Here is a 26,099-nt window from a genome sequence, read left to right on the forward strand (position 1 = left end):
TTCACAGACATGAAACTGAAGAGTTTTAGTTTAAGCAGAAATTCTTATAGAACTGGTTCCCTGTGACCGCTATTCATAAAAGCATCAAATGTCCTAAGGTTTGCCAAACAACCTTTGAGTTAGTTACATCATGCATACCTCTGCTATTCCTTAGTATATTATTCCTGATCTTACACAGGAGTTTGAGCCAGTTAACAACTGGTTTTAATTTAGTTTTATTCCTTCTAGGACAGTAAATTATTGAGTTAAAGTTAATGATGCTTTTCTAGCAATTTTTTCTAACCTGGGTAAGCTGTGCTGTTGTGCTTACCTACATCCCTTGTATTATATATCGGTATTGATATAGAGAAAATCTCCTATCACATGTGGAAATCTTCACTTTTACTTATAGTAAAGTACTTTACTTTACTATATGTTTTAATCATGGTTTCAGGCTTTTACCTGGAATACATTAGGTGATGTGAGCACCATGTATGAAAGGTTCGTTGTGAGTACCCAGCAACGTCCTTCTGTACTTTGTGCATGTGAGGGAGAAGGGAGGTCTGCTACATCGGGCTGCCGTTCGTTCATATGGGTAGTGCCTGCATGGGCAGGAGCTGTGCTGTGTGATGCCCTCCGTCTGTTTTAGGGTCCCAGCTAGGATGAAAATTGCAGTTCCTCCCAGGAGCTCAGCATCCAGCTAGGGTGAAAAGTGAGTGCAGGGTCTAGAAACGTTGGATATGTGTCCCGAGTACTTGAATGTTCACAAGAGTGGGAAGGGAGGTTTAGGGGAAATTATAAACCTTTTTCAAGTCAAGAAAAGTGACTAAATCCTTTATCGCTTCTTTTCACTTCCAAAATGTCACAGCCACTCCTCTAAGCTCAGGAAAGTTGCCTTCATTTGTTTGTAAGCTGCTTCAAAGTGCTCTTCAAAAGAATAATAATTAACCTCTTTCTATTTCAAAACCTGCTCTTATCCAAAGCATGTTTTGCTGGAGATGTAGTTATGTGGGAGCTTCGTTCAATAAGGCAAAGAACATTTTCTGGGAGGTTTTTTCTGAGGGAGGTAAATTGCTGGGGGCTGCAGGAAGGCCCTCTGCTCCTTTGGTTGAGGCTGGAGCTGAACGTGTTTCAAACCAAATAGTTGGAGCAGCACTCAGAGGATGACTGTGAAGACATCGTGCCTTGCAGAAGTGCTAGGTTTGACCCCTGGTTGCCTGCCTAGAGCTGCAGCCGACCAGCCCAGGGGCGAGTGCACCCATCATTAGGAAAAATTTCTTCACAGAAAGGGGTATGAAGCACTGGAACAGCTGCCCAGGGAAGTGGTTGAGTCGCCATCCCTGGAGGTGTTTAAAGGGTGGGTAGATGAGGTGCTTAGAGACATGATTTAGTAGTAGACAGGTACAGTTGGAGTTGATGATCTCAAAGGTCTTTTCCATCTGTGGGCTTTCTACTTTACTGCAGCAATGCCATTTGGGGGGCTGCTGAGCCAGGGACCTAAGCAAGCCCTGGCTGCCGGGATGAGCTGCTCACCTCTGGGCAGACCTTTGGAGAAAGACCCTCACGGAGAGACCACCAGTGGAAACTCAGCGTTTGCTCATTTCTCTGTGGGAGACTCTATCCACATATTGCTTCATTAATAAATGTGTGGATAAATAGCCCTTTCTCTCTCTTGTTGGGTGCATCAGCTATTGGGTGAGTTGTGGAAAGCCCAGGATGAGAGCACAAGAAACAGTCAGGACAGGCGAAAACGAGCAGCAGGAATTTCTGAAGTATTCCTGCAGGCTTCCCTAAGGGGGTGGCTTACTTTCCCAGGGACTGCTGGAAACAGGCGAGCCCTCTGTCACATAATGTTCCCTCTCTAGGAAAACATTTGGTAGTATTTTCAAAAAGAAAACTTTATAGAGCTTAAATAAAGCCCAAGATTAATTTGTTGAACCCTGATGCTGTACATACTTTACTTAGGAGGATTTTGAGTTTCTAGTGCTGCTTGGAGGAGTTAGTAGGTGCAAGGCTTGCCACTCATATTCGAGCTTTTTGCATCACTTTGTTTTTTCTAATCAAGTTCTTACTATGGCACTTTTAAGCACGTGGCTAACCACAGGCTTTGTGTTCAGTTCATCTCCATCAGCATGGTTGCACACTCACAAAGATACCGCAGAATCTGAGTAATTATAGAATTTTTTAAGCAAACCATTTTGGTGTTTTCATTTGTATTCTGGCTTGTAATTAGTCAGGGGTCATTTAGCCTGGTTGACTTCTGCAGTCATAAATAATAGATTTTTAAAATCTTTTCAAGGATAACTGTGGGGTTTTAGAGTTTAAAGAGAGTCGTAAGATAATATTAAGTACAGTGCGTCATTCCATACAGTGGGAGTGACCTTTGTCAGCATTAGTCTGGCTAAAGCAGGCTAAACTATTCTTGATGTCTGTGCAGCATTTTGTACAAAGTAAATAAATCAATATATTATCTGATTTGGGACAAGCTTGAATACATCTTAATGGTAACTGGAAGACTTCAAATTTCTCATTGGGCTACAATGACTGCTAACTTCTAACTGTGCCTAATTCAGTAGGAAAAGGAAAAGTGTTCCCAGTGATCCCCCCTGTTCGGCAAACAAGCATCACTGCTGGCACCATTTGAAGCTCTTACTAATGATGCACATGGAAGCTAAGTACTGAATGAATGTTGTTAGGCTCTGTGATATTATAAAGCTGAAATGCATTGGCAGGGGGAAGATGGGGTGTGGTATTTCTTTGGTGAGTAGTTGCTTTCAGACTCGAGGGATGCTCATCTAGCTAAAACCATTCCCTTTAATCTGGCACTTAGGAGTTCAAATTGGCATTTTATTTTAGCATACAGATGACAAAGATGTGTTTTATGATTGCTCAGTGCCAGTGGCTGAATGAGAGGTGTTAGAAAAGGATATGCTGCAAAGAAAAGGATATGCTGCAAAGAAAAGGATACGCTGCAAAGAAAACCATATGGACTTTTGGGTAGCTAAAAACTTTTGAAAATGCAACAGCTGAGCAGGTGGCAATGTAAAATAGGGAGTCTGTTGTTCAAGCTTTTCTGTTTTGTACTCAGAGCTGGAGCAAGAGTGGTCTTTATGGGTTTTGTTTGTACAGCTCTTGTCACAAAGAGGTCTTGATCTATGACTAGCCCTCTTAAGCACTGCGATAATAGTCATTCATTATTAACGGAGAACAGAGGAGAAGTGAGGACCTCAAATACAGCACAAGACAAGCAAATGGAAATGCAGGGATAAATTATGTATCTGCCACGTTGATGATGCTCTTACGGAGTAGTTGTTTTCCCTTAAGGGAGGAATCTGCTGGAAGAGCCAAGCATATTCTCAGTGCTTTCTCTGACAAGATGACGTCTCCCCATCTGAGACCTCGCCAAGCTCTTTTCTTTAGTCCTTTTCTCTCCCAGGACAACTTGATGTTTTGGTTAGTCCTGGGCTGGAGGCTGGGCCTAAAATGAGAGCACTGCTGGCTCTCCCATAGGGAAGTGGTATCCTGGTTTCCTCCCCCACCTCTGTGAGCTTCTGCACCCTGGGATTCACTGCAAACAGGGTATTCCCCCAGCATGGCATCCTGGTACACTGAGCTGAAGGGGAGCAGCTTGCCCTTTTATAATTTGTTCCAATGAAAGCTTTTTTTCAGTTAACCATGCCTTATCTTCATAAACACTAATTCCAAAAAAATTGAAGTCCAAAGTATGTTTGAATACAGCGTTCAAATATACACAAAGATAGTACTATAATTCCACTGGAGTTTGTTGTAGTGATTTACAGTGCCACCAGCATGCTTGATGGAATTACTATTTTTTAGTCCCTAGGAAAGGGAACACATGCACACAGAACTGTCCTTTTACATGAACATACTTCTGAGCATCCAGATTTAAAGTAGCAAAGGAAGAGCAACTGGGCTGACAGATATATCAGCTTGTGTCTGATTTTCCCCACCCTGGCCCTAATAAAGAAGAAGATACAGGGAATAAAACAGCTGTTTGCTCTGTGGCCAGGGATGGAGAGAGTAGTGAAACATGATGCGGAATAAAAGTCAGCTGCAGCTTGGCAACTCCCATTTCCTCATAGCAAAGAAGATGACTTAGCCCATATTCAGAACTGTGATATGATAGGTACAGAGTGATATGAATAGTCTTTACTGGCTGTGGTTTTAGAGTTGACAAACTGTCATTTTGACTGAGAGGAATTGTGTTTAATCATTAATAGTTTCTTCTGAGGGTGTTAGTGTTTTATTATTATTGTTTATGCAAGCTGCTATCTAGCAACAAGGACAAACATTTTAAAGGCAGCTAAAAGCCGAACCTAAAAAGAAACACAGTTTTCTCTAGAAAGACTGCAAAGCTAATAGCTTGTACAAACATTTGCAGTGACAGCAACACTCAGTAATTTGCTGGTTGGATATAAAAGTGTCCTTGACCACCCCAGTGGGATTCCGAGGCCAGCGGGGTCACAAAAAAACTGTTTTCTTCGTGTTTGACTTACATACATTTGGACAAGTGCAATGTGCTGTTTCCTATAGTAGAAAAAAGGTGTTGAAGTGGTGCCAGTATGAAAGAAAATGTCGCTTTTAAAAGGCAGCACTGCAAGCTCTGGACTGTCCCATGTTGGGGATTTAATTACGTGACTGATCAAGTTGCTCCTAAGGCTTTCTGTACATAAATGTTCTGTTATTTGTAGATCAAGAGCTCCTTGTTTTAGTACTTAAGTGCAAGGAAGCACTGGAATGAGAGCCCACAAAACCAAACCTGCTCTCAGATGTATAAACATGCTAATTATGAAAGATTTGGTTAAAGATAGTAGTAATAAAGGGAAACGTACACGTATAATGTTCATACAGAATTGTCTTTAGCAAGAGTGCTGGGTGATCTGGAATGAGTTGGAGTGGGATGGAATTGGATGGGGTGGACTGAGGTGGGATGGGAAGGAGAGATACGTAACTTGTTGCCAGGTTCCTTCATGCGGAGACCAAAAATAGCTAATGGTGTGAGCACTTCAGGTGGTCATTGCTTCAGCATTGGATGTGGTGAAGGGGTCAGAGCTGGCTGCTGTGAGGAGCAGCTCTCACACCTACTGGCAGTGAGCTCAGGTGCTGACTTGATGACAGAAGTCTTCCATCTCTTCCCAAACTTCTCCCCCTTCACCTTCTGTTCTGTCCCTGCCCCAGCTCCATGGCATGCCAGCCAGCTCTGGGTGATCAGGAAAACTATTTGCCTGACCTTCCTGTGTCAGTAGTAGCAACTGATTTGATTTTAAAAGCCTAGGCAAAAGATTATTTTTCTTCTTGCTCAGTGTTGTGCTGAAGTGCAGCCTGACCTGGATGGTCCCTGGCACGGTTGGTGGTTCAGCTGATGTTCCCACCATGGTGGTGTGAAAATAAAAGCTGAGATGACGAGGAACCCGCTTGTGCGGACAGCATCTCTGTCAAGCCAAACCTGCGTGCTGTGTCCACTGACAACAGCAATGGCTTGTAAGGACACATCCAGCGAGTTGTGAGGAAACGCCTCTGTCTTTCCAGGTGCACTGAGGGAATAGCTGAAAGGTGTTAGAGAGGCATCAGCAGCAGGGTCCTTTAGCTGGTGCTACAGGGTAGTAAGTTGTTAGTAGAGTAAAACCCTCCCTCAGGATGATATATGCTTCCAGAGGAACCAGCCAGCAGAGATTTGAAGCATCCCCAAGCTTGCATTTGCTTAGGTATGGAGAGGAGAGAAGCTAGAAAGGAGAGAAGCTAGAAACAGCCCAGAGTAACTCTGGTCATGCTTTGACCTTTTTGCTAGGTTTTTGACTCTTCGGATAGTGGGTAAGCAAGGACTATCTGGGAGTGTGCCAGTTCACTCTCAAAAGGCAAACAGGCTCCTAAGAGGGAGCCGTAGGTAAGCACCTAGACCTGCCTGGGAGTTAGCAGCCTGACAGAGCAGGGGCAGAGTTTGCACTGGGTGACAAGTTTTGCAGTTCCCTCTCCCCAAGTTCCTGTGGACTGTGTTTCTCATCTTGGCAAGTTCCTAGGAACACTGGGGGTGGGATGTTCCAGTGGGGCAGTGACATGGCATACCTTTCACCTTGGCTCTTTTCTTGGGATGAGCCAGCATCAGGAACCTTCCCCCACCTTCGCTTTCCTCCACAGGTGTTGCTGCTGCTTGGACAGGGTATCCAAGGGCTTTCTGTCCTGTTTGGGGCAGAGGAAGTGTAATTTTGCTGCTAGCTGAACAAGTGAGATTAGAGCCAAAGGCTTCCCTGTGATATGCTTGGCCGAGTTTTATCTCAGCAACAGTATTATATACCTATTAATTAGCTAAAAAATGTTTTCTTTTAATTCTTGACATTTCTAGCCGCTATCTGCTGGAAAGTTTTACTGCTTGCGTGTAGGTAAAAATATTTATTGTAAACTTATTAGGTTATTTTTCTCCCCTATATCAAGGCTATACCAAGAAAAGTCAGTGAGTAGGTATTTCCAGTTCTGCAGTTCTGGTTTTCAAATGTGACATTTTAAAAATATCATTACAGGATTTAAGAAGATGAGTATATGTAGCTTACTTCTAGGTAGAATTACAAGATTATCCAAACTGGGTTTTTAACCTATAGATAGAAATCTATACCATTGTACTCCAAGGAGATGTATCCCTTAATATTCTGACACAAGAAGCAGTAATTTTCAGTCCTCAGCTGTTCAGAGTAGTTTGGATGCTCATCTGTGTACACTGCCCTTAGTTGTTTGTTCTGTCCTCCCACATCTCTGTTACTGGGTCTGGTTTTTTTTCTCCCATCTTTTTGTGGAGAAGCTGCTTGGATTCAGAATTTGACCTTTGACCTGAGGTTTCATATAGCTAGAAAATGTAACTGTCTGGCAATTTTCCATTTGCTGCTTTGTGCTCAAGTATTGGGGTTGAAGAAAAAAATGAATAATCAGCCTGCATTATTCCTACAAGCCCTTTCGTTCTGGTCCGAGACATCTGTGTTTAGGTGAGAGAGGAGCTAGCAAGGTTTTTCGGCCAGATCACTTCCAAACCTGTACAACGGCATTGCTGAGCATTCATTTATTCCTTTCTTAGGAAGCCAAAGGGATAGAAGTTAAACATTTGGTTGAAGAGGAGGAAGTAGTGCAGGTGTTCTGGTAAGATTGCATGATGCCAAAATGTAAATATAAATTTGCAAACACACACTCATGGGCATATTGCAACCATAAGGTCAGGTCCTTATTTTTATTCAGACCTTAAGCAAACCCTAGTGTATTTTGACACAAGAAACAGGTGAGAAGTGGTGTGATCATAAAGGTATAATTGCGGTGTTTAGTGCGCTGTAGAGCTACCCTAGCTCCCGTGCCAGCACAGGTGTAGCAGACAAAGAGCTCTGCACAGGTTCCTGCACAAGAGGTGTAATTTAGTTGGAGAGGTCTAATTTAGTTGAGCTGGGTAGCCCTGACTAGCTGTATTGTATGTAGTATTTCCAGTGTCTCTACGGAGTACCCTACAACCATAACTTTGCTTTTTTTCTTTCTGTAGAATTAAGCCAATGGGAGTGAAAACTATGCTGTGAAGTAACTCTGAAGCTACACATTACAAGTGCATTATCTGCATTTGGGTTGCATTCACAAGAGACAACTTCCAGTAATTAATGTGATAATGTGATAGTCTGTAGTGTGACAGAACAACCAACAGCACTTAAATTGATGTGGTTATTGTGACCAGAAGAAAAAAGAGCAACACTTATGGTAACTCTAAAGCAAAGAGGTTCTTTGTGCTTTACCCCAGTGAAGCAGCAAGCATATCTGAAGTTTAGCAGTTTTTTTTACTGTTTCTTGTGTAAGGTAGTAGGAACCCAAGGTATAGTCCCCTCCATGCTTGCTAGGAACCACTGTCTTGTGGGATGAGGCCTGCCGTCCCAAGAGACAGATAGCTAAACAAGCTCTTGCAGGCTCTGAGCAAGTTAATACCAGGTGTACAGGTGAGGGAGTGAGGACTAGGTTAAATGCATGTGGGAGCACCACTACTGCTTGGGACTTCGCTGATGTTCCTCTTCTGAGCACTATAGAAGAGGACAGTGTGGCTGGGCATCCCTCTGACCCATGTTCTCTGAAATGTGGAGCCCTGGGCATGTGTGATATCACTTTCAAGGGAAACATAGGCTCCCCTTGTTCACTTGTAAGTAGCTGTGTAGCAGCCCCTGTAGTTTTTGCAGAGCTTAGGCAAGAACTGATCACAGGGATGGAACAGAGAGTGGCCTTTTGTTTCCAGATGTTAGAAAGTTGAATTTTCCACCCCTTGCAGTGTTTGGCTTTCTGCAGCGAGGTAAGGTTTGGCTTCTGGTGAGATGGGAGTTACAGAGTTCAGCCTCCTGAAGCCATTTCTGGACTTTGGCCCTGCTGGTCCATGTATGACTCCAACAACCGCAAAGGTGTTTACATATGCATTTTTGTAGAAACATAGAGGCATTCAGGCAGTGTATCCATTCCTGCTGTGGTTAACCTAAGAGCATCCCCTTTGGCTCTCAGCATCCCTCTGAAGTAGCCGCTACCTAGCCTGTTTAGCTCATTGCCAGCAGGAGGTCCAATTAACATTTTGCAACATTGGCAGTTCCATATGGAAACTACCATTCAGCCGCCTACATCTGAACTTCAGCTTTTTCCTTTCATTTAATTAAAACGCAATCAAGTCAATTAGCTCATGACAGAGTTTCCCCAAAGTTAAACTCCAGATGTATGGCAAGGCAAAAGCATTCAGATGCCAATTCATTGTGCTGCTTGGAGGCAGATTATAGCTCTCCCATTTGTCAGTTTATCCACCGGGGATTAGTTGCATTTTTTCTTTTCCAAGTAGAAAATAAAATAGGAGAAAGAAGAAAGACCCGTCTTTCCATCTGGTTCTGGTCAAGGAAAATCAATATAAGGTTACAGAATTTGAGAGATTTATTGAAAATTACATTGATTGTGTCAGAATGACTTCTGTGCTTTAATGACCATGTCAAACATTTTACCATGCTGTGTCTTGATTTTTTTCCACTAAGCTCCAAGAATAAGCAGCTTACCATACTCTATAGCAAGTCGATGAGTTATTGTTCTTGTCACTAAATGGTGATAATATGCAGCTGCATAAACATGTTGATTTTGCTGGCATAAAACCCATGACTTCCAACTCTGTGCCCTTTGCCAAGACTGTATGGAAAATCATAATGCTGTCAGAAGAAGTTTTGAGGTCTCAATAAGCTAAGATGACTTTTGCAGCACATCCATGCAGGGCAGATGGGGGCAATGAGAGGAGGAGAAAAAATAGCTGTACTAGCTAACCGGTAGTTAATAAGCATAGAATTCATCCAGACCCAATTTCACACACATAGTAGCTTTGAACTGAAGTAATTGCATCCTCTGTTGTGTTTCTTAGTTAATTTATGGTTAGATGTGGCAGTAACATGAGTCACTTGTATTACAACAAAAAGGTAATCCTTACACACTTTAAAGGTGATGTAGTGATACTGTGGTAATACTACAAGATACCCGGTGCTAGTGAAAATATTAGATGCCAGTACTACCTTAGTACCTTCGTATCATTTGAGCCTTTTCCCCCCTTGGTTGTGTTCCCCAGCAGTGGGGAGAAGGAGAGGCTAGTGGCAGACCATTCCTTCGTTTGGCCACTCTGTGCCTTGCTTTTCTTGACAAGGATCCAGAACAGAACTGCGATGCAGGTGGATGAGTCTTGGGAAGCAAGTGAGTAGAAGAGGTTGCAGTATGAAAGGTGCAGTGCCCAGAGGGATGGAGAAAGAAGAGAATTTTCCACTCTGCTGCTGCCATCTTGTACTTAACAGCACTGATGTGAGAAAGCATCTCTCTCCAGCAAGGTTGGATGAGTTGTGGAAAACGGTGCTGGTGGAGGGAGCAGAGAAATAGTGGAAAAGCAAAACACTTCTAACTGCTTTGCAATCCTGTAATACTTTGTTTTTTTTCCTTAGTATGAGAATGATTCAAGTGATATTGTACATTCTTATCTAAAGTACAGGCCCTGTTTCTCTTGGCTCATGCACATTGTGTCACCCATGATGTATATGAATTCCCATATCTTTGTAAATGAGTGAACTTAGCTAAGTGAGTATATCATCAAATTCCTCCTAAGATTCTCTCTTGTGCTTGTGGCTGCATGGCCCCAAAACTACTTTCTGCAGAGGACCATAAGTCTCACTCCTGGTTAGGGTGTTCTTTGGGAAAGAAAGAACAGTGGATTTCAATGCTATTTGTTTGGGAAGGGGGAGGAACCCAAGTCTTCTACCTCCACTATGAATGCTCTAGGCAAAACCATGCTTATTTCATGGACTTGACCCAGGTTCAGGCGTGTGATATGTGCCAGGCTGTGTAGCACTGTCAGGTTTGTGGCTGAAGTGTTTTGGTATCCTGGCTGCAACTGTGAAGCTGATTTATGCTGCCTGCTCGCCCAGTCACCAGCTCCTGCCCCATGCCACAGCCCACTCCTCACCCAGCCCTGACACTTCAAGTGTTTGTAGGATTGTGGTGAAGACTAAATCACTGACATGGCCCAGATTAAAAATAACATTTTAAAAAAGGAAAGAGGGCAGAAAGGGGGAGACTATTTTGATTGGGATCATTCAGAGATCTACTTGCAATGAAGCCAAATGAACCCGTTGTATTTTTACAACCAAAGGGATTTTTTAGGGTCAAGAATGAGCAGGTGAAAGTTTAGAGAAGAAACTTCCCAGGCTGATTTCAAAGCCACTCTGCTGTGGAACTTAAGTCTGGGATGCTGCTTTATGTACAGAGAAGCAGAGGTTTCACATAGTTTTAGTGTTGTGAATTATGGCATCTGTACCTTAGGGGTCAGGGAGTATCTGATCAGAGTTTCTCGGGCTCCCAATAGCGCAACTTTTGACATACACACCTAAATTCTGCCTTATTTCTTTTCTTGGATGTCACCCTAATTGCTTTTTACTCCAGGATCTCAAGAACCTTTGTGACAAGAATAAACGTATTAAACCTCACTTACTAGCATTGATTCCAGTGTACTTGTTATCAAATTGGAGTCTCTGTAAGATTAAATTTAAATGATTCATGGGTTTTGTATCGTGGTGTTGTTGGCTACACAACATAAAACACCATTCCAAACACCGATCATGTAGGAATTATTAACAGCAATTTTATAAGACATACCCTACTAAATTGCAACAAAGTCTGTGTAATAAACTTATTCTCGTTGGGACTAAATGTGTATGCGGACTAATGTGAGAATTTTAAACTATCCAGATTGAGTAAAGGAGTCTTCTACAGGAAAAACTTTTGAGTATACCCCTACTATAGTTAGCTACTTAATTACTCAGGTTTGACCTTTTTTAAATCACCAGTGACTCAAATTAGTGGCAAACTACAAGCAAGGAATTTTGATCTGTTAACCATTAAAATATGGTTCTACTAGGAAAAGAATAGCATAAGGACATCCTGGTGTGAGATTTTATTCCCATATATCTTGTATTACTCCTAGTATTCAGTCATGAGGTTAGGTTCTTCTACTGGTTTTCCACTTTCACTGCCAAGAGTGAAAATATACAGAAGTAAAAATACAGAACAAATTATGGCATAAATGTAGCGCTTTCTTTCTGATCATAAATTTTCTTTAAGTCAAAGCTTTTAAATGATCTTGCTGTGTTCCAGATTGAAAGGCCTGGAACGAGCAGAATCACATCTGTTTGCTTCAGAGGAATTTACATTAGATTTGCTTGAAATGATCTGATGGATAGTTTTCTATTGGATTTTGGTTTTGTAAAGTTAGTTCTCAGTTCGAAGGTGTTAGTGTGTGTCAGTGCTGACATGAACAGTGATGAAGTGGACCACGCCCCAGGAAAACTGATGAATTCACCCACCTGCTTCAGCTGCACAACATTTCTAGAGATAGGCACAGCAGAAATGTGCCTCCTAAGCAGTTACTTGCTTATTTGAAGTATCCTTCCAAGGATAAGACATATTCAGGCATTTCCAACTTTAGGTGTTCATAGGAAAGTTGGGGTCATCCATAAAGTAATCTAATCTTTGCAGACTGCGCACAAGCTTAGGGACAGGCTGTCCTTTTTGTATTCTTCATCTGATTCATGGCTCATACCAGCATGATGTGGCTTCGCAGTGTCTCAGTTAGCATTGTTGTTCTTTTAGAAGAAGATCTCATCTTTGTATGACATCAGCTTGCATAGTTCATTTACTTACTTATTATGCTTCTTATGTACACTTTATATCCTTCCAGTTTAAAGCCTACACTGAGGGTAAAGGACAGGAATGTAACTATACCAATAGTATAGTCAGAAGTCCTGATGTCACACTTATTACTGATGTTTATTGGAGGCAATGAAGTGACTCGCTGGCTTTTTGAAGATGGTAGGAAGAAGGCAGGACTTCAAGACACTGTACAAATAAAAGAATAACACAAGTTACCAGAATCTTCTAATCTTGGAAAGCCAAGATGTTTCCTTTCTTGTAGAATGTTTACAGTGATTAACAGAAGGTACATAAGCAGTCTGGGGTGAAAAATACACTGCTTTATTCTTTAAAAAGTGCATGACCTATAAAACAGACAGTGTAAATCTTAAACATCAATTTCCTGCTGAGTGTTTCAAAGATGAGGAATAGTACCTTTTGAAAAATGCTCTGGAATGTCATTGCTGGTTTTAGTTTGGTGTTTGTTTTGTTGGTTTTTTTTTTTCAAATGAAGGAACTAGTACGAGGTCAGTGGTTTAATAAATTCCCAATTATGGGCACTTGTTGTGAACTCATTTGATAAGTCAACTCATCTTTTATTGTCAGAAGGAGTTAGTGTTGAATCCTGTTTTCAAAAGTTGCAGTCTTCCCGAACAGAATTATTCACCAGTAAATGGATCCCGTTTTTCATGTATTAGCTCATTTCAAAGAGACAGATTTCTTTAGCTAGTAGTAATATCACTATTTCAGACAAATATTTTCAGCAGAGGGCAGAGCAGGGACTGATGCAAATCCATGTTTCTCTGTGGGGAGCTGTTGGAGCCATAATCTTACTCCATTCTTGCTGGTAGACACTGGAGGAAAAAATTTAGATGAGGCTTTCATGAAATTGTTTTCCTGCAGTAGGCTAGACTCCTATGACCCAGGAGAATTTGAAAAGATCTATGTTTATAAAGACTGTGCTGTCTGTCACCACGGTGCAGACTCTTCACATCAATAAACCAGCCTTTCTAAGCCAGTGGAGACAAGAACATGGGTTTTGTCCCCCTGCCTCCAAGGAGCAGTCAGCTTTTCCTTCTAATGAGCTGATGGACTGCCTCTGCCAATGAGATAATGCTTGGCTCGTGTCCCAGGACAAAACTGTTCAGCCACCAGATCCTGGTCTCTTTTCTTTAGCATTTCAGTTCTGATTCTTTGGATTTACTAGCACAGATTTCACAGAGCAACTGTGTCTTTCCACATGCATCAGCACCGTTGGAATCATGGCTGTAAGGAACCGTGGGAGTTCACTTTGTCCAGTCTGCCACTTGGAGTAGGACTATTACCAACAGTAGGCAAGGTCAGCCCTGGCTTGTCTGGCTGAGCCCCTAAAACCTCCCAAGACCTGCTCCAGTGCCTTGACACCCGCCTCCTGAAAGTGTTTTCCTTTCGTCTAAGCTGACTCCCCCCAGCCTCAAGCTGTGGCCCTTGCCACTTCTTCTATCAGCTTGACTTGCCAAGATCAATTCAGCCCTCTAGTCTTTATAATTACCCTCCAAATAAGCGTACTTCTCCTTAGATCCACAGTTTCCAGCAGAGGCTTCTGTATTCCATAGGGAATTGTACAACATAGGCAGTGACTGTAAGCCTAGACAGAAGTGCGATCCCTAATTCCAGGTGAGGCACCTCCACAGAGTTCCTTCTGCTGTCCCATGCCTCTCCCTTTCTTCAGAGCTGCTCACTGCCTTTGTTGTTCTCATCCTCATCTCTCACGCAGCTCCTCGAAGTCTTTAGGATGTCAACTGTTTGTTTCAAGAGAGTCTCAGCTTAAACATCCCTGTAGGTCATCCTGTTACGTGCTCGAGGATGCACAAGTGGGGTTCTGTACTTGTGCAAGGGGCAGACATATCTGGATCCTTATCAAAGTCTTGGCTTTTTATATTTAAAGCCCGTTTGCATGCCTTTCTTCCATCTTCTCTCTATGTTGTAGTTGGCAAAGTACCCAAGGAAAATCCTTAAAGAAAGATTTAAATTCCCATGCATCTGAATAACAGTGATTTATCTTGGAGAAGTTTTCCATATCTCCTTTCTGTCTCTCTTACAGTACAGAAGTTATTGCATTTTATGGCATAACACACTCAGATATATTGATTTTAATGCAATAGTTTTCATACAGATTTATCTCTGGTTTTAACTTCATAAACTTCAATGAAGTTATACAATGGATCTTTTTTCCCAGTACTTTAATTCAACACATTGAAAATTAAGATTTTTTTTTTTTTTTAGCATCTTGGATCTGTCTAAAGCCTAGGACAAATATAGGACTCATTATTTGCCATTTGTCTGAGAAACAGAATAATAAGATTGCACCATGATGTTATGTGACTAAATATATATCTTTTTAGCAGCTAGGACACAGGACCAGGATTCAGAAAGCCATTTGGCAAATATAAAATTAAGCGCTTAACAATTCTGTGCTTCATATTTTCCATCTGTAAAATGGGGACAGTGATGTTTCCTTCTTTCAATGGCACTTTCTGATTTAATGATCTATGATTATAATTATTACTGTTGACAGTGGCATCAACTCTGTTCCGAGTTGGTTATAGTTAGAATGTTTAGATGAATGAAACCATTACAGAGCCCTTATGCTGCAAACACTTAAGCCTGTGATTAATTTTATGTACGTAAGCGATCACAGTTACTTCAGTGAAGCTGCTCACGTGACTAAAGTTAAGCACATTTGAAGTGTTTGTGGGGCCACAAATGGAAGGCTCTAAGAAATCTCAGTTCTTAAATAGAAATAAATAATAGTATACTTCTCAGGGAAATTTCCAGGAAATTTATTTTAACTGTATGCTGTAGCATGTTGTGGAATGAGTCTTAATTTGGTTCACAAAACTTGATGTTACGGCCATGGATGATAAACATTGGCTTTCATATCACTCAATATGTTTTTGTAGAAAAGTAATCCTTCTTTATGTTTTGGCTACAGTCCAAAAGCTTATTGTTAAATACATTGTGTTAGTAAGAAGCCTGACTCATAGCAGGCTGTGCTGCGAATAACTGATTACCAGGGATATCAACTGGACCTATTTCCATTCCACTGCCAGAACAGTTATTTTTAGAGCTTGTTTAAGAAAAGATTTGTTTTACTCAAAAGAAGTGGTTTATGTTTTTACATTATGAGTGTTTTGTTTTCTATATGATGACAGCCAGTTATTCAGCCTTCGCAAAGATAGGGAAAAATATGTGTTGAAAGAAATTCTCCAGTAGCAATGAAAAAGCACAGAAATGTGCAGATATGCGTTGTGAGAAGCAAGTTCTGGCCTGATGCGGCTGAGGAGCATTGAACCCAGAGCTAACTGAGGTGGAGACTGGCTTGTGACCACAGGCTGTAGTCAAATGCTTTTTGGCTGCCTTCTGGAACAGAAAACATGTGGACCCCCATACAGCCTGTTGCCATCTGATAGTGGAGGAGTTTAGCTGTCGGGTACCATTTTGTTTTCCATCCTTCAGTTACCTTTATTTTTCTTCTTTATACAGTTGATAGTTTGGATAAGGCTTCAATCGCTAACTCGGACGGACCAGCTCCAGGATCCCAAACTCCTCCCTTCAAGAGGAAAGGCAAACTCTCCACTATCGGCAAAATCTTTAAACCTTGGAAATGGCGGAAGAAGAAGACTAGTGACAAATTCAGAGAAACATCCGCAGGTATGTCTGTGGCCCTTTGATGGCAAGTTCTAGAAAACACTGTGATGGCTTTGCAGAGTAATAGTTGAAAAGATACTGGAGCTTAGATGGTAGGGATTATTTAGGCAAAGTATTTGACGTACAGAAAACCAGTTTGATCCTTGGCAGGGAAAAAAATAAACTTGTTCAGCTTCTGTCCTGAACCTATCACCAAAAATATGGGGTTTATTTGTTTACTATACACTAGTATAGTATAGTACAGGAATAAATATGAATATGTTATATTATTTTGATGTTGACATTACTTTTTTTATCCAAGTAACACTAGGCTCTCTTATTACATATCTGCAAATATGTTGGAAATGTCTCTATGTCCTCCTGATACTCAATGACTTGGATTATGAAAAAAACCTTGCCTTCATGGGGACAGAAGTTTGGTCTGTCCAGAGTGGAGAAGCAGATGGGTCTGTGCCCAGCAGAAGAATGAGGATCAGCTCTGCGACCATTGCCTTCATACAGACTGCTCTGCACCTTCAATCTCCTGTTGGCAAGGCTTGAAGAATGGTTTGAAGTAAAATGCTGTGATTGAATTATATTCCTTCTGAAAAAGAGTAAGATTGAGGGCTGGGATTTAGTTAACTAAACACGATTGCTTGGTGCCACCTGAGATGCTCTCCCAGATAATTCTGAATCATATTTACCATCCCTGTGCAGATGTCTCCAAAACCCTGGGGCATCTCAAGTAGCTGGAGATGCCCACGCTTAGGAAGTTGAATGCTACCCTGCATATGTGTGTGCGCATCTCTGTCTGTCAGCTGTAGCTAGGCTTTCTGCAGAAAAATCCCGAATTTCTGGTTTGGGATTCAGACATTTGATGCTGTGGTTTTCTAAACTTGAGCCTAATCAGAGTTCATGGAGCTCTTCAGATTCATTACCACAATGCAAGCTCTCTGTCCACTGTCTTCCATGGCTCTAAGCAATGAAACCAATACTAACCTCCTAGAGAGTCCTCAGTGGGCTCTCCTTAACTCTTAGGAGTACACTGCTTGATGTTTTAAACCCATAGCAACCCTTGACAATTACAGCAAGGAGCAATATGGTTTTGCACTGTAACTGCTAAATTTTTATTTATTTTTTATAGGCTTTATTTACACAAAAGGCAAAAAAAAAAAAAAAAAAGGCTTTATTTACACAAAAGGCAAAAAAAAAAGCCACTTCTTTGGTGCCATGGTCACTGCAGATACCAACTGACATTTTGGACAGTCTTTCCATTTTCCTTTCTCTCCTTTTTTTTTTTTTTGCTTTATTACTTTTGCCGGGTACCCTGCAACAAACCCCCTTTCTTCCGCTACTGCAATAAAAAAAAAATCTTGTCAGTCTGATGTCTCCTTCATTGCTTCCAGTTCCTGTAAGCTTCCCCAGTACTTTTATCATATTGATAGAGCAAAGTTATTTCTGGGGAATGACTCCTGAGTGTTCTGCAGCTACTGTTGGACAAGTGTGTGATTTTTATATGCAGTGAATTCTCCAGAATAGTCACAAATCACACCTTGAATACTGTGTTCAGTTCTGGACCCCTCACCACAAGAATGATGTTGAGGCTCTGGAGGGTGTCCAGAGAAGAGCAACAAAGCTGGTGAGGGGGCTGGAGAACAAGTCTTACGAGGAGCGGCTGAGAGAGCTGGGGTTGTTTAGCCTGGAGAAGAGGAGGCTGAGGGGAGACCTTATTACTCTCTACAACTACCTGAAAGGAGGTTGTGGAGAGGAGGGAGCTGGCCTCTTCTCCCAAGTGACAGGGGACAGGACAAGAGGGAATGGCCTGAAGCTCCGTCAGGGGAGGTTCAGGTTGGATATCAGAAAAAAATGCTTCACAGTAAGAGTCATTAGGCACTGGAACAGGCTGCCCAGGGAGGTGGTCGAGTCGCCTTCCCTGGAGGTGTTTAAGGAACGGGTGGATGAAGTGCTTAGGGACATGGTTTAGGGAGTGTTAGGAATGGTTGGACTCGATGATCCAGTGGGTCCTTTCCAACCTTGTGATTCTGTGATTCTGTGATTCTGTAATTCATAAGCTGCATATGCAGAGATTCCCCAGACTGTCACAACATATTAGTATGTGTTAAACTATTATGCCATTAAATAATAATACGTATCATTTTGCAGTTATTTTTTTACAAATCGATGTCTGGAAAATGAATGTTAAGTACAGTATTTCTTATGTTGTACAATCTGTCCTTAAAGGGCCTCAATACAATCTTACAAGCATGACACATCGGTTCTTATAATACCAAGGCAAAGCATATGTTTCTATTTCTTTTACAAAAGGAGAAAATTGGGCACAAGTAAGTCAAGATCAACGTTTCCAAAACTGCCTCCTGAGTTACTTGCTTGTACTTAATTTGCCTGTCTTTGTCTCTATGATGGTCCCTCAAGTCCTTTCAGAGGTGTGGGGAAGCTACAGTTTCCATTGGCACTGATTTCAGATGGAGTTACTAAAGACAATTTATCTCGAGGTGAGCACCTGAAAAATGGAGATGCCTAGCCATAGGTTTAGTGGACAAAAAAATCTTAATTACAGAACTGTCATGATAATCAAGCTTTAAAATTATGCTGTAGATACAAATAGACAAACTTAGAGCCACAAAATATCTTTTTCAGGTGCCATGGAGATACAGTATTTTGTAATAAGCGTTGTTATTTCACTCCCTAAACATTGCTGCATTCATCTACCTAGACCGTCAGATCTAAGTCACTGGTAACATTACAGGAGAATATGTGTAATGTTTTACATTCCGAGACACTGATTTTGCCACTGTATGTTCTCTATGCATAGCTGCATTTTTTACTTTTAAGAACAAGATGTTTACTGGGAAGCAGTGCCTATCTTAGCTGCCTCAAAACTAATTTTCAAGTGATAGTTTGTCTTCCTAGTTCTCTCAGCTGTGTCTGTTTACTTCCACTGCTTCCTGTGTACTGGCACCAGTTCTGAGCAGATCAGAAACCTTGTCCAGTTAAAAACAAATCCAGAAAAATATAACAAGAAATAGTTTTTTATTCTTCTGCAAAGGTTACCACTTAGATTTGTGTCCTAGCATTGTGATTACTACAAATAAATCATGCTGAAGCAGAGAGTATAAATAAAGCCACTCTTTTGTATTACTTCTTAAAATGTAGACAACCTGATTGTTTTAATTTCACCTGTAGTTTTGTAGCACTAACTTTCAGGCATGGAAACTAGGGGAGTAACATAGACCTCCTTGTCTTTTTTCAAAGTTAAAACTTTATTTTGTGATCAGTCTTTTCTTGAAACTAGAGAGCACCAGTGTGCAAACAGAAATCCATTAAAGTTTGGAGAATTTGCACTACAAATTGGCAGAAGAACAGAGTTGATGGTGGAAGATAAGCGTAGTCCATAGATCATATAAGTGGGAGCTCTTTTGGTCAATTGAATACATGATTATATGTAATTATGTATTGAAAAGTGGAACTTAATTATCAGCACAATGAAGCATCTCTGTAAAGGGTGTAGCGGATGGGGAAAGTTCAGTGCGAGAGGAAGGTAACGCTTAGTTGACTAACTGAAGTACCCACTCTAAGTCCAGTTGCGAGGCTTTAATATTCAATAGTCCTTTGTGGCAAAAATGGAACTGAAGCAATTGATTCACTGAGTGCTTTATGTATCTTGTGTATCTAGAAGTATCATCTTCTCTATAGATGTCCTGATAAACCTTTCCTTTTTAACTTCATTCTTTAGCTGGCATCCTGTAAGATAACCATGCAGTACATACTCAAGGTTTTATACGTTGAAGACTGCTATTATATTGCATAACGTAGCGTGAAACAGCTAATGAAATGCAAAACAATTCTAATGCTCTGAATTATATGCACTGCAGTATTTCAGTGCCTGTATAGTTTATGAAGAGTAAACATACAAAATTCAATGCATGTCTTGGTGAACAGAACTTAAGGTGTTACAGGAGAGGTTTGGGAATTTTTTTATATTTTTCATTATTCAGTAGTTTGATTTTTTTTTCTCTAAGGAGTACATATGCTCTATTTTTAATAAAGTTCTGCTTATCCATACTGCTATACTATAAAATTAATTTTATTTGGTTGGAATTATACAAACATAGTGACACAGGGGAATTAATTTCTGGTTTTCAGATATTTTTTTAGTATTTTGTGCATTTGATATGTTGGCTTGTATTTGTATGTCCCAGTTTGCATGCATTTTGCCAGCCATTGCAATATTGAGGGCTTTTGTTCTTTCCTTAAAAGGAAACTCTGGGAATTCTGTAGTATCTAAAAATCTTGACTTTCACCTCAAAAGTAGCAAGACTGGCTCACTAAGATAGGGAGGAGGAAAGAAAGTAAACTTGGTTGGTATGAATTATAAGAGTTCTAAAAGTAAATAAAAGGGTCCGAAATTATTTTATCCCTAAATTTCATATGAGAGTTTTGCCCCTTGTGACTTTCAAAGATGTAACCTACCAGTTCAGGTGTTTGGCTATATGACAGTGGTACAAACAGTTCTCAGCACCATTACATCAAGAAAGAAGAATGTATCTAAGCACTGATTAGTTTCTACAGAGTGAAGATTTGGAGTACATCTTCAAGACGAATATAGTTCATAGTCTTGCTTAGGTGTTAATGCTGTGTGCTTCCTGTCCTATGCCAGCAGACAGTTGTGGGTTAGGTAGGTCTTTGATTCATGCTGGTTGCCCAGTAGCAGTACTAGTAATACTTGTAGGAGTGGGAACAGAATAAGTAATTGTGTTGACTTCACTGCCCTCCTGCAGTTTTTCCTCTGTCTTGGCCAGAAAAGCAAAACACCTCCCCATGTATTTCTACACAGGGAAAAATTGTACTGTACTGCAACACTAACTGTAAGGGGTTGTGTCTCCAGAAATCCCAGAAACAGGGTGATAGCCCCAGCTGCATCCTGACTAAGCTGTAGCTTTTCGGTGCAAATTGGGTTAGCTTGCAGTGAAAGGATATCTTTGCATGCTGGAGGACTATTTTGCTGTCAGGAAGCCTTAGAGCTATAGGGAGATATTAATTTGCTTTTAAGTTCTGTGTATGTAAGTTATGGAATCACTTCTGGATGAGTCTGGAATTTGAAATGAAACCTAGTTTGTGTTGAATTAGTCCTGCCTCAGGTGGCAGTCTCCAGAGGGAAATAATTTGTAAGTAGTTGTCCCTGTTTTTCTTGAGAAAACAGACCCCGGATCAACAGAGACTGAGAAGATGCATTTACTTGGCAAATTTCCCCTCGCTGCGTGCTAACTGACCCAGCAGAAGAAACTTGCTTATCTACCTTGTGAAAGAGATGGGGAAATGCAATACAAAATAAAAATCCTACAGGAAATCCTCTTCCTCAGATTACTCGATCAGAGATATATTTACATTACAGAACAGGGTATGTGTATGTACGTGTGTGTGCACGTGCATCTTACGTGCAGGAAGCCGGCTACTGGAAAGAGCTTTTATTGCTTTGTCTGGGTTTTCAATAGGCTTTTTGAAATAGGTTCTTGCTACAGACTTGCCAGGACATGTACCACCTAGTATCTCACATGACTCTTTTATGCTAGCAACTGAAAGAAGTTCATAAACAGCAGCTACCACAAACATCAGGTACCACAAACATCAAAAAAGGATGGAGGACTAAATGTGGAAGTATTTGGGCAGATGCAATCTTTTCCTTTAGCAACACATTTTCCAGGCTGTACCTCAGAAAATCTGTTCTCTGGGCACCAATTCTGTGCATTCTGCCTAGAGGCTTTCAAAATTAAGTAAATGCAAATAGAAAATGGCATAATCTCAAGGTTTTGTCCCCTCCATGATGTTTTTATGTGAAGGAAAGGTAGATAGAAGTTTGTGTTTTGCCATGAAGTAGATGATACTTCAAAGCTCCGCTGCAAGAGTATATACAGCCAGGGAGTAGAAGGCAATTTTAGCTCTTACTAGGTCAGAGAAAAATTAGAAATCAGAATTCCCTTGAGCTTCTCTTGTAAGAGCAAAACTGAAGACTGGAGAATATCCAGGATCTCACAGCACTCTTTGAGTCAGAGAATGGTTCTAAGACTGTCTGAGCTTTGTAGCTGCTGAATATCCCTAAGCAGTTTCTTTTGAGCAGGGAGGGGGGGATGGAAACTGTTCTCATAATTTTGTTCTCATAATTAGTGTTACTATTATTTGTAATTGGCTAAAAATATGAATGTTTGTGGGTTTCCTTGGACAAGTATGATTTACTCAAGTAAATGAGGGCTGCATACAGTGTGATAAATTCACACACTTGCTGACAGTTGCACCTGAAGTCAGGGCAAGCATTGCTTTTGACTGCAGTAGGGTAAGGGTTTTGATATGGGTTTTTTTGAGTCTGCTGGAGCATGATATCTGAGGGTGGAGCCCACCTCACCTCTGCCTTCCTCACCAGGCAAGGACTGATAGCCAGTTACACTAACAGTTGGGACTGACTTGTTTGCATAATCACTCTCAGTATGTAAATGCATACAGATGGAGAAATTGTTGTTTCCATTTTATTATTGCTTAATGTTATAGACAGTAAGTTGATGTTAATGTTGAAATGTTATATATATTCATATTTTTGTATATATATGCGTATATCTATATATATCACAGACATTAAGATAGGTATATTCGCAGGTTGTTATATATACATATGACAGAAAAAGATTTTTAGTGATGAGATTAGCTGGTCACTCAGCTTAAGGATGTCTGGGTGGTGGTGGTACAGCTAACAGTATTTGTCATATATTTGTTCCAGTATAGTACTAGTCATCTGTTCCTGAGTGAGGAGTAAGTAGTAGCTTGTGAGATCAGAGATTGCAAAAACCACGATCAGTAGGAATAGAGAGACAAAGGTGTGCTTATAGAAGCAAATGGGTAGGATATTGTGGCAGGTTCTGCTAGAAGAAGGAAGAGAAGAGAGAGAGGTAGTTCTGGAAACCAAAAATATGAAGTTTAAACTTCTTCAAGTGAAGGAGAGAGACCCAGGTGGTGAAGTCGTGACAGAGGTGATGAGAGGAGAGAGTATGCCCAGTGGGACAATGGCAGAAGCACAAAACTACAGTCTTTTCACTGTACTGAATTCAGGAGATTGAACTATTTCTAAGGTAACATATAGTCATGCCTGTCCCAGGTGGTTCAGGTAGATGATAACTGTCTCTACAGTTGTCCGTACCTTTAGCTTAGCAGCAGATGGCCAGTGCTCATAGGCTCACTTCTCTGTTGGCTAGGTATTTCGAACCATAAGTAGGCAATTCAACTAGAACTCCTGTGCTTTGTGTTGTTTGCTTGTTCGTTTGTTTTATTTATCACAGTTTAAATGGGGGAAATTGCAGTCGAAAGGTACCTCAAATAAAACACTTAAATGTCAGCGTATTTGATTTAATCTTTCTGTGCTATAAGCTGCCTATCTATACTGTCACAAATAACACCTTTGCCTATCTCATATGGGCCTCAAGTAGAAAACCACGTTGTCTTTGGTTCACTGAGTTGCTGGGGTGATGTTTGGGAAAACTAAGAGTTTTCTGTCCAAATGAAGGTTTAGGTTGTTCCTCAGATGAGGTCTGGTGTCCAGGTTGAAAGGTAAGGTTAAAAATTCAGGCAAAGAAACTGTTCATTGAACGCAGTGCAGTCTGTATCACACAGGAGGCAGGGATGGCAAAAGTAAAATTATGTAACAAGCAAATAAAAACTGTATCATCTGCACAGTCATCAACCTTCATTCAAACTTTTTGTGACTTTTGAGTGCTTGAGTAACTCTGTTGTAAGAGAGGTTACTGGAATGTAAGAATAGTCAAATGTGATTAGCTCAAATGGGTTATGTGAGACTCTTAAAGTACAACACAGTTGGGCTGTGATAATAAAAATACTTATCTGTGTAAATGTGAAATGCATTGTATAGCTCAAAGTCTGTAATAAACAAAAAATTGTAATGATGAGTTCTCCGTGGCTAAGTGGCACCCAATAGACAGTGTCACAAATAGACCGGTTACTCATTCCTCTTATACAGGGAGACATATTTTTGTTCACTTTGATTTAAATTGAAAGTCTGCCTTTTTTCTTTGTAGGTATTAAAATTATGATAGTCATGATGAATGCTAGCATAATTTGTAGTGTTCTTTCCGTGGGCCAAATAATATTTAAAATAAATTATCTTTTCAAGCTGAATTAACTGAGCTTAATCAGTTTAAATAAAAACACCACTCATGACTAGCATTTTAGATGATGAAGGATTGAGGCTTAAGCTTCTTATCTGTTCATAAATTTTCTGCTCTGTGAAATGGAGATAGTTATGTCTAAAGGATATTATGAAACCTATGTAATGTTAATAAAATGCTTTGAGTTCTTCCAGTAAAAGTGTAAGGAGCTAATGTATTTTGATACAAATTGACATTTTCCATGATAATTAGTTCAATAGAGTTGTTAATAGTGTCATAAAACTGAAAAAATAGATCATCCTGAAAACTAGAGGGAGACATTGATGGGGGAACTGATTCAATGTTCTTGAACTTAATGGAAAGACCATCATTGTTTTCAAGTGATATTGGATTAAGTCCCACAAATAAATGTATGAGAGATCATCTCATTTCTCTGTCCCCAAGGAAATAAATGTTAAAAAGAAACAGAGAGGAAGAATAGTAGAAAGTAAATTATACTTGTAAAGTTGAAATGAGAGGGTATGTATATTAACCTACATGAAAAACTGCAAGAATAGCGCATGCTCCTGTGCTTTGTTTGCCGTACCCATAAAGTGTGTGACACATTTCCAAGGCATGTGCCTTAAAAAGTAATGGGGAAAAACTGAAAGAGCTCCTACATAATTTAGGATCGGGACCCAGGGCAGTCTAACTTGGTCTGAGTTCAGGCTACCACGCTCTCCCCAAGGAGGCTGGCTTACATAGAGAGTCTGCAGCCACGCTCACAGCCTCCTTTATGTTGTCAAATGTGATTTGAAAACACAAAAGGTTTGGCCTTTAACAGACAGATCCCACAAAGTAGCTGAGTGTATAAACACAAACCTAATGCCAGCGTATGTGTTCCTGTGCCATTACTGTTTGTATGTTGATCTCACAGGCATGGCTAGCTTGAGCTGGACCAGTCAAAACAGTTACTGCCTCTGGTTCTTCTGTCAGGAGTTGGTGCTTTTTTGGCAGGGAGGTGCATCCCGTGTGGAGTATTTACTGAATCCCTGCACTTCGGAGTGTCACAAATAAACATAGTGCTGTAAATTTGAGAAGCACAGAATCTGCTTCAACTTCTATTTAACCATCCCTTTCCCTGGTGGAGGAGGGGTGTGGGGAGGCTGTGAGCAGTGATGTCTTCAGGTGTGTGAGTTCAGCCAACCTGGTTGCAAGTCAGCAGCCAGGGTTACCTGCTGTGAGTAGAGGTGTTTATGAGCTGCCACACGTGGAGGGTTAATTTCTCAGCAGCACCGAATTGTGTCTCTCCATATCATCATGGGGGCTGTCATCTCACCGTTGGCTGTTCACTCCAGGTGGACTGGCACAAGTGAGATTGACAGTTCTTCTTGCAATATTTAATCTGTGTACAGCAATTAGGCTGCCTTTAAAGAGTAATTGGATTACTGGAGTGTTTGAATTAGTTGATGAGATAAATAATGCTATCCCATAGCCTTAATAGGATGAAATCCAGCATGGCTGAAGCTTTGCTCAAGCCCTCAGCTTGAGCTTCAAACATCACTTTGGGTTTTGATGTCCATATGTAAAGAGTGAAGACAGGATTTTACAAGTGGTGCTTATATCTTATGCAACGTGCCCAATGGATCATTACAGTGGCCTCCCAGATCACTGACCAAAACAGTATTGGTTTGGCAGTGGGATGCAGTGGGGAGTTATTCTGTTTTGCCATCTCTAAATATTTTTTCCCTATAAAACTATTTAGCATTTTTCCCATGGGAAATAAACATAATAATTAAAGTGCTTCATGTCACAGTCTTTTTCTGTGTGTTGTATATGTCTTTTTTTTAACCTGAAAAACAGGATGTTGCGTTTTTTCCATGAAAGCCAGTCAGCGTGGATGAGGATGTTATTCCCTTTTAGAACAGAACTTTCTAGTTTCTGTTCAAGGTTATTTTTTTCTCCTTTAGAACAGTTTGTATGTTGTAAATGCTACCCTGTGAGTTGCTTGCTCTGAGCAGGATTTGTCTCCCAGCTGAAAACATCTACAAAGCAGATGGGAGATATGTCCAGCTG

The 26,099-nt window shown here is 40.7% G+C and overlaps 1 protein-coding gene across 6 annotated transcripts in view; it reads left to right on the forward strand.

The window, feature by feature from the left end:
- Window positions 1-26,099, forward strand: part of PHACTR2 (phosphatase and actin regulator 2) — a 142,413-nt gene that overhangs the window by 75,321 nt on the left and 40,993 nt on the right. For all 6 annotated transcript variants that reach the window (XR_008449037.1, XM_054061820.1, XM_054061824.1 and 3 more), the window contains exon 2: window positions 15,715-15,882. Coding sequence is in view for 5 of the 6 variants with exons in the window: in XM_054061820.1 (XP_053917795.1) it covers window positions 15,715-15,882 (168 nt within the window). In the remaining variant the exon portion in view is untranslated. The remainder of the gene's footprint in view (window positions 1-15,714; window positions 15,883-26,099) is intronic.

The sequence above is a fragment of the Cuculus canorus genome, chromosome 3, assembly GCF_017976375.1.
Source record: "Cuculus canorus isolate bCucCan1 chromosome 3, bCucCan1.pri, whole genome shotgun sequence".
NCBI lineage: Eukaryota > Metazoa > Chordata > Aves > Cuculiformes > Cuculidae > Cuculus > Cuculus canorus.